General features: G+C 44.9%; 1 protein-coding gene across 1 annotated transcript; it reads left to right on the top strand.

Moving 5' to 3' along the window:
- Nucleotides 1-1,124: 1,124 nt before the first annotated feature.
- On the top strand, nucleotides 1,125-7,630 carry LOC134377606 (chorion-specific transcription factor GCMb-like). The gene is made up of 5 exons (XM_063096095.1): nucleotides 1,125-1,208; nucleotides 4,633-4,885; nucleotides 4,993-5,105; nucleotides 5,630-5,755; nucleotides 6,692-7,630. Exons 1-5 carry the CDS (start codon nucleotides 1,125-1,127, stop codon nucleotides 7,628-7,630), a joined length of 1,515 nt encoding a protein of 504 aa, XP_062952165.1.
- Nucleotides 7,631-9,018: the final 1,388 nt, after the last annotated feature.

A 9,018-nucleotide genomic window follows, 5' to 3' on the forward strand; every position in this document is an offset into this window, starting at 1 on the left:
CCTGGGGAGCCCTCAGCGTCCCGCTCCTCCTCCAGGGTTCTCCAGTTCCCCAAAGCCTCCCAAGACCGTCACGGGATAAATACGAGTTTGTGACATTCCACGACAATATCTAATTTTAAAGAGTTGTGTTTAAGTAGGTGACAACCGAGAACACACCGAATCCCACCCCTTACTCAGCAGATCTCGGAGCTGAGCTTCGGAGGCGCCGAGGCCGCGGAGAGCTCCAGGCGCGCGGCTTCCGCGCCCGAGCCGAGCCGCAGAGCGCAGGTCCCTCCTCGCCTACCCCGGGCTCAGCACCGCCCCCTCCTCCGGGTTCACGTTCCAGGACGTTCTTCCCGCGGGGCCGGATCCCTCCGCAGCCCCGGGAGCGTACGGAAGCTCTTGGCGCCCCCTCGGACGTCCCTAGCAGGCGAGCGTAGATAGACTCCCGGACACGCGCGACAGCCACAGCGAGCGCCGGCAGCCGAGGCCCAAGGGGGCGACCCCAGACCGGGAGGTGCGCGCGGGCTATTCAGGCTGGGGCGCGCGGCGGGGGCCGAGGGTCCCACGTGCGGTCCCCACGCTCTCCTGGAACTGAGTCTTGGCTCTCAGGGGACTTTGCTGGAAAGCCCTGGCCAGGTGCGGTTAGAAAAAAGTTGATTCTCGACCTAAACGAGGCGTTCCAACGTGCCTTCCCTTCCCTCCACCCCCAACATCTTGGCCTCAGTTTCCCTTCACTTTAAGGACAGCTGAACCCCCCCCCCTTCGTTCTCGGCTCTTTCGGGGGGGGGTGTGACTGGGCCCTGGAGCGTGGGCGCCAGCGAGCGAGGCGACGGAAGGCGGAGCCGCAGGACAGGTATCTTATTAAACCTGCTGGCAGCTGTCACACGCCACCGCTGCCGTCCTGGATGAGACCTGTCAGCACGGGGGGCCGAGGCCATAACCGTCGTCCTCAGCTTCTGGACTTGTCAACGGTGTCTCTCTCTCTCTCTCTCACTCACGTGCGCGCACACACACACTCACGTGCACACACACACTCACGTGCACACACACACCCTACTATATTTTTAAAGAGTCACCTCGCACACCTCTCGTTTTTTCTTCTTTCAGGAGTCTGGGCAAAGAGCTTGAGCGAGGTGGAGCAGATGCCGGCGGACGCGGTACAGGGCCGTGTGTGCTCCTACGGGATGAAACTCAACTGGGACATCAACGACCCGCAGATGCCTCAGGTGAGTGAAATCGAGTGTGGGGGGGCAACGCGTAGCGCTGTCCATCTGAAGAAGGGGCAAAGGCAACCCAGTTCTTGCAGAAACTTTGTGGACAGACCACAAACACACTGCTGGGGGGCCCTCAAAAGCAGAGGGAACTTCTCTGGACTTTGCGAAATGCAGAGTTGAGTTTAGAGATGTTTAGCAATTGAGTTTAGTTGAGTTTAGATCTCCTAGCAATTTTCTTGCTCTTGTCTGAAAACACCGAGGGCAGCAGGAAATGTCAATCGGGCTCCACTTTCTCAGTAGTAAGGTGAGGGCAGGACACCTGGTCCCTTCACTTTCCTTTAACTGAGGTGGAAATCGGGTGCCTCTCTCCTTATACCTCTACTTGAAACCCATGGGAAAGTTAGGGGAAATCTCGGCAAATATAAATACCACTGCTTCTCACTCAGCAAAACTGTGAGATCGGATTATGAATGGAGGTGACCCGAGTCTCAAACAAGTAGCTCGACTTGAGCAATTTATTCTGATATCCTCCATTGCCCGGAGGAGGCCCCACAGTCATGCAAAGGAGGCCAAAGCGCCCAATGATTATTTCTTTCCTAATGTCAAGGAGATCATCATTCTTTTAGGGTGAATTTGTTTTTGTTTTGTTTTAATGGAGCAAAGCAGTTTGGGGCCAAGTCCAGGGAATGAACTTGGTCATACTGGTTTGGGTCAAGACTGAGGAATGACTTTGAACTCCTGGGTGTAGGTGGGCGGTAGAATGGGAGTTGCTTCCTAATATTTACAAAGGTGGACTTCCTGCAATGTTGGCACAGGAATAAGAGACTTAGCCTTTATTCAGCATCTACTATGTGCCAGAGAGTTGTTCAGATGAATAACAGTTCATTAGCAAGGTGTGTAGACTCTCGAATCAGCACATTTTGGAGCAGGTTTGTCTCACTTGTTTGTTTTAAAGGCTGCCTGCCTTAGAGTTGTGCTGGACCATTTTTGTGAAAGTGGACCCCAGTACAGCGAGTGAGTCTGATTCTCACTGACTTCAGTCACGTACATCTTCCTGAGAAACCGTCTGATCTTGCATTTTAGAAGAGTCACATCTAAATAACACAATAATGGCTCATCTCTCAGCATTTTCCAGACTTCTTATATAAATAGGAATTATTTTTCTTTTAGGAGACTGGTTCTTAAGAAATGCATGTGATATCTCAAAAGGGACAGACACACTAGGATATAGAAAGAGAACTGGAGAAAGTTAGCATGGTCCTGCTCTGGCTGCTCAGTGTAGAGAACAAAACTGGCTATATGACCTTGGGAGAGTCCTTGAATTTGCCTTAGTCTCAGGCTACTCACTTGTCATCAAGTGGTGGAACTAGATAACTATCTCACACTCTTGTCCAGGTCTACTGTCAGACAGATTTGTGTGTGTGTATGTGTGTGCGTGTGTGTGTACATTCATGTGCCAACACATTTGAACAAATGAAATCCAATCCTGGACATCCTCTGCTATTGTTTTTATTTAAAAACACAGCCTCTATGGCTTTGCCTATGGTGTAACTACCTCAGTAGCTGGTGTGAGGCAAGGGAACCTAGTCTATACCCTTATATGGGAGTCATAAAGAAGTACTGTCTTTTGGAAAATCGTCAATTTGTTACTAAGATCCTTAAGTTGAAATGTTCACTTTTGAAAGAAACATATTTGCATTTAATATAACTTTAGAGGTGGTAGTACATCATTATATATTTCACTTTTGAGTTACCTTAAGTCTTGATCTTAAGTCAATGTATTAATTTATGTCAATTGTAATATTTCAGGGGAAAGATAAATAATGCCTATTAGTAATAACAATGATTTCAACAATATCCTTGTGGTTTTGAAAACAACCTTATTACTGTTAGAATATGCAATATTAACGATGTACACAAGTCTGAATTGTCTAACTTATAATACTTTGGCTTTGCAAATGTTCAATTTAATTTTCCTGGCTGGTAGAAATGGGGAGGAGGTACAGATGGTTTACTGCTGTGATAGTACTCCTCTGACTATCACACCGGTAAAGCTAGTTGGGGCCAGTCTGCCACAAATCTGTTTATATCCCAGCTATGACACTGTGGAAGGTTATCTAGCTAACCTCCACTTTCTTACCTGTTAAATAAGAGGAAGGATGCCCATCTTGCAAGGTTTTTGTGAGGACTGCAGATATTGCATAACATGGTTCTGCAGGCCATCCTGTCTCTGTCCCCAGTACTACTTAATTCAGCATTGCAGTGTGAACACAGCTCTAGACAGTACAGAGAAGAATGTACATGGCTGTGTTCCAACATAACTTTTTATGGATACTGAAATTTGGATTCCATATAAATCTCATGTATCACAAAATGTAATTCATCTTTTGATTTCCCCCCCACCCATTTAAAAACGTAAAAACCATTCTTAGCTTGAAGTTACAGAAAAACAAACAGCAGATCAGATTTGGCCCATGGTCCCTGGTTTCTAGACCACTGCCCTGATGAATACCTGGTAAATAGTAAGTGCTCAGTATAGGGTAATTTTACGTTACACTTATATACACGAAAGACATTGATTGCAGTATAAATAATGCATAAAATGGACAGAGACCACCAAATATGAACACTAAAGCAATGTTCAGTATCGTAGATATAACATTATTTCATCCATGTGGCTTTCTTGAGGAGAATGACAGTCCCATATTGCTCTGGGGAGCAGTCCAGTACTGGGCAGGCTCAAGGTTTACTGTTATGGTTAAGTCCTTCATCTACTGTGAACCTTTTCAACTCGGAGAGCTAAGTTGGGAGTAGGAAGGGAAGCTGTTCTAGCCTCTCTGAGGGTGCTTTGGGTATCATTGCTGATGTGACTCACAGGTTTAGGATAGAGAATCAAGAGCTTTTGAAGAAAAAGCACTGACTTAAATATACTTACAAGTTAAATTGCATTTCAGTGATAGAGCTTTCCAGTCACTTTTTGTTTGTCCTGACACTTCAATACTTAACTTGAAAATGTTTTGAACATTTAAACACACCAAGAAGTGGTGTAACAGAGTGCTCAGTAGCACAGGCTCTGGAGTCAGACTACCTAGAGCCAGGCCTTGCTGGCTGTGTGACCTTAGACAAGTTAATTAATCTCTCTGACTTCCATATCCTATAAAATGTGGATAATAATAATGGTTCAAATTTCTGCACGTGTTGTGAAGGCTAGATGAATTATTGCAGCATCTAGAAGGTAAGAGCTACATAAACAGTTATTAGCCAGAGAGGCAAACGTAGGCTGTGACATTTCGTGACACAGTAAGTTATGGGTTGTACAACATTTCTGGGTGTAAAAAGAACTCGTTTCTGTACTAGCTGGTCATAGAAAACGTCAAGGGCGAGGGGTGCGTTCGGGCTGCCCAGAGCTGACCCCTCGTCCTGCGCTCGTCTCCAGGAGCCGGCCCACTTCGACCCCTTCTGTGAGTGGCCCGACGGCTACGTGCGCTTCATCTACAGCCGCGACGAGGAGAAGGCGCGGCGCCACCTGAGTGGCTGGGCCATGCGCAACACCAACAACCACCACGGCCACATCCTCAAGAAGTCGTGCCTGGGCGTGGTGCTGTGCGCGCGGGCCTGCGCCCTGCCCGGCGGCGCCCGCCTGCAGCTGCGGCCAGCCATCTGCGACAAGGCGCGCCTCAAGCAGCAGCGTGAGGGCGCGGCCCGGGAGGGCTCTGTCCCCAGCTCCTGTCCCCTTTCTTCCTTCAGAAGGGTCTGGGGGAGGCATTGCTATGATTTCTTCTTCTGGGCTTTGCAGAGAAAGCGTGCCCCCACTGTCACTCTGCTTTGGAGTTGATGCCCTGTCGAGGGCACAGCGGATACCCTGTAACCAATTTCTGGCGGCTTGAGGGCAACGCGATATTTTTTCAGGTAGGTGGGTGAGAACACATGTTTCGTTTTGTTTTGTTTTCCCTGGCCAGTACAGGGATCAAACCTGGACCTCGGTGTTATTGGCACCTTGCTCTGACCAACTGAGAACACAATGTGATGGATATTTTTCATCAGACCATTTAGAGACCAAGTCGCTTGCGATGTGCCTTGGCAGCTCTAAAGCAAACAAACTACAGCTCCAGTGGCCAGAAATAGGTGCTGGAGCTCCCCAGGGACCTACAGAAGCCCAGGAATTCACTCACCTACTGTGTTCTTTAAGGGCCAGAGATAGTGAACCAAGGTATAGTCATAGTTCATTTAATACAGTGAAAGGATTGTGGGTGATCTTTTAAGATGTCTATTATTCATGCTGTTTTATTTGTTCAAGAATTTTTTCTCTGTCATTTTAGAAAACAAGAACAAAAACTTGGGATCTTGGGAAAGGCATCATAAATTTTTGGCCAACATTGCCAGCTTCCTTTAGAGGAATAAATAACATGTGATTTATTTCTTCACTAATGCAGGCCAAGGGAGTTCATGATCACCCAAGACCAGAGAGTAAATCAGAGACGGAAGCTAGAAGAAGTGCCATCAAGAGACAGATGGCCTCTTTTTACCAGCCCCAGAAAAAGAGAAATCAGCAATCCGAGGTAACGGAGAGCTGGCATTCCACAGGGGTCTGTATTCATTTCAGGACAAGATAGACTGATTATGTGTAATATAAATGTTATATGTTTACAACAGTTTGATTTTATATGAAAATTATATATCTCTAACAATATATTAAGTCAATGTTTGGGTAAGGTTTCTAATCCCTTCCTAAAAACAAACAACAAAGGACCTCTACTAGTAATAATCAAGTCAGGATGTGTGCTGACATCCTTCTACAAGGACAGTTATCCAACAGCAATAAAGAAACCTGTGCATACCAACAGGGAGTTAACAGTGCACCCCTGAGCCAGTCCTTGACATATTTACACAGGAACAGATAACATTTCTTTGGGTTACTTAGTCTGGTTTGGCCTTTCAACAAAAGCGTGCCAAGCAGGCAGAGTGGTAATGTGAGGATAACAGAAACTGACCTTGTTCATGCACTTCCTACGTATCAAGCACATATCTAGGAATTTCACACATTTAATGGTCACAGAAACCCTATGAAGATGTTACTATTATTAAACCCCATTTCTAAAATGAGGACTCTGAAGCTCAGAGAGGTTAAGTAACTTATAAGTAACGGTCAGAGGCAGGATTCGAACCCAGGTTTATGTGACTCCTGAATCTACACTACTGTGAAAACAGTATGAGTGAGAACAGGACCACTTCCCACTCAGACCCATCCTGCCTGGCTACAGTGGACCCCTCACTCAGTAGTGTGGTTGTCGTGCCCGAGTGAGCTCAAGCTTAGCAACCCCAGGACCACGTGCCTGAATCATGTCCCTGAGCAGTGCGGTATTCACAGCACAGAGCCCACCAACTGGAAGTTTCTTTTTATTTACTTGGTTGGCTATTACTACAAGTGAGGGTGTCCATGCAATTTACATACCATATGTCTGTTTTGTTTTTTGTTTGTTTGTTTGTTTTTTTAGGCAGGAGAGAATCAAGACAACAGTGAACATTTCAACAACATACCTCCCCTAGAAAATTTGGAACTGTTTGATATAATTACTGACACCGGTTTCCCTATTCCAGGGCAGCCTTACCCCTCCTTCCCAAACTCTGATGCTTACAAAGCTACCTGTGACCCAGCCACCTTTCAAGGGGACATAATGACCCCCTTTCAAAAATGTTCAAACCCAAGAATCTGTTTGCCCAGGCCAGCTTGCAGCTATGAATTGGCAGGCCCTGGCTTTACAAGTTTGAGCTCCTGTCCCACCCTTTATAAAGATTCCACCAGTGTCCCTAATGATGCAGACTGGATTCATCTGAACCCACTACAACGCAATGTCAATTCATACAGCAGCTATGAGAGAGGCTTTGATTTCACTAGTAAACAACATGGCTGGAAACCAGCGCTTGGAAAACCTGGTATTGGGAAGAGGACTGACCATGGGCAGTTCCAGACCATGGCCCCTCACCCTTGTTATAACTCAGAGCTTTCCTGCAGGTACCTCACGACTACCCCACCAGGTGCCCCTGCCTTACAGACCGTGATCACCACCACCACCAAAGTGTCCTACCAAGCCTACCAGCCACCTGCTCTGAAATACAGTGACAATGTGCAAGAGGTTAAGAGCCTTTCAAGCTGTAACTGTGCTTCTGAAAATGCGCCAATGTCCATGTATCCAGAAGCCTTGGAACCTCCAGGTACAGTCACCAGGGCAGCCTCTCCAGCAGGGTCACTTCCTTTGAAACTTTCAGGAGATTGCCGGGCCATCAGACCCACTTTGGCTTTCCCTCAAAAGTCAGCTTCCTCCAGGACAGATGGAGTAGAGACTTGGGATGTGTGTCTATCTGTGTTGGGCTCTGCAATTAGTTGCTCGGACAGAGTGGATCCGTTCTTTAGCTATGACAATGAGGATTTTTAAAAGGCAGTCCAAGGGACAACATAGTATTGATGCATGTGCAGGCAATGAAACATGAAATGGCAACTATCGTGTTGAATTGGGAGATTCATACTGCAGGCACAGAAATATAGATAGTGGTAAAAATGCTGATTAGCTGAGGAAATGATCAGTCAGAAATGTTTAGATAATATCAGAAAATTTCACACACCTCTTTGAAACCAACTAGAGTATGTAGAAGTAGTCCAGAGGTGTGACTTTCACAATTGCACAAATAAACAAACTGGAGACCATGAAGGTTAAATACAGTTTTAACTTAGCTTATTAGCTGGAGTAGAAGTCAAGAATCCTGATTCTAAGTCTTTCCCTTCAGATCATATTAGGGAATTTCACACATCCTTATTTGGTCCTTAGAGGCTGCCAAAATGACTTCAGGAAGAAATCTTTGCAATCTTATCAAAAATTTCATGAAATTTTTGTTTATCATGTAGAACCTGTTAAAATAGCATCAGGAAGTGATTTTGATCATTTTATCTCCGAAGTATGTATCTACCACTTTTTAAAAAAATTTTTATAAATCTCTGGCAACGTTAAAGTGCAATTGTTTTTAAAAAGAATTTTGGTTTTCAGTATTAATTGAATACCTTTTAATAACGTGATGGTTGTTATAACAGAAACAGCCTAACAATTATGTTTATTTAGTGGTTTATTCTTGTTCTAAATATATTTTTTCTGATTACGTTTCAAAATTAGGATTGACATATAGCTTTACTGTTCCTTTGTTAGTCTTCATTAACGTAATCGATAATGTTGTACAATTAAATGTAATAAAGACATTTTAAAGTAATGTAGCTGATGCTTGAGTTATTTCAAAACAGAAATAGAAAAAATATTTTTCATATTGTGACCTCGAAACCGTTGTTATAAAATAGTAAAACTTATTAGTTTGGCAGTTCTGAAGTTAATTTTAGAAATACCCGTTTGCTGTTCTCTCATAACAGAACTCTCCTGAACATTTGGAGAGTGCACACACAGATTCTTGCATTGCTCCCAATACTTAATGAAAATATTCAATTTTCAAATAATGATAAACTACAAAAGAGGGAATTTTTGATAACACGGGGAGAGACATCTTCAAATTTGCATAAAATACCAATTTGCATAACTAAATTGCAGTAAGTCAGATGCCATTTTAAATCATTGAGTGTTCTAGGTGGGCCTCCTGATTCATAGATCCCTAACACCCTGACGTGAATACGTGCAGCTCTCACCACAAGACTAACTGAGTACGAGCGCATGCCTATGATTTCCCAGCCAACGTTTTCTCAAAGGAGAGGATGCCTCATATATTCATGGGCTATTTTGTCCTGTAGATGTCCATTGCCAAGACCGACAGCTTATCATTATAGCTA

The sequence above is a fragment of the Cynocephalus volans genome, chromosome 5 (genome assembly GCF_027409185.1).
Source record: "Cynocephalus volans isolate mCynVol1 chromosome 5, mCynVol1.pri, whole genome shotgun sequence".
NCBI classification, from domain to species: domain Eukaryota; kingdom Metazoa; phylum Chordata; class Mammalia; order Dermoptera; family Cynocephalidae; genus Cynocephalus; species Cynocephalus volans.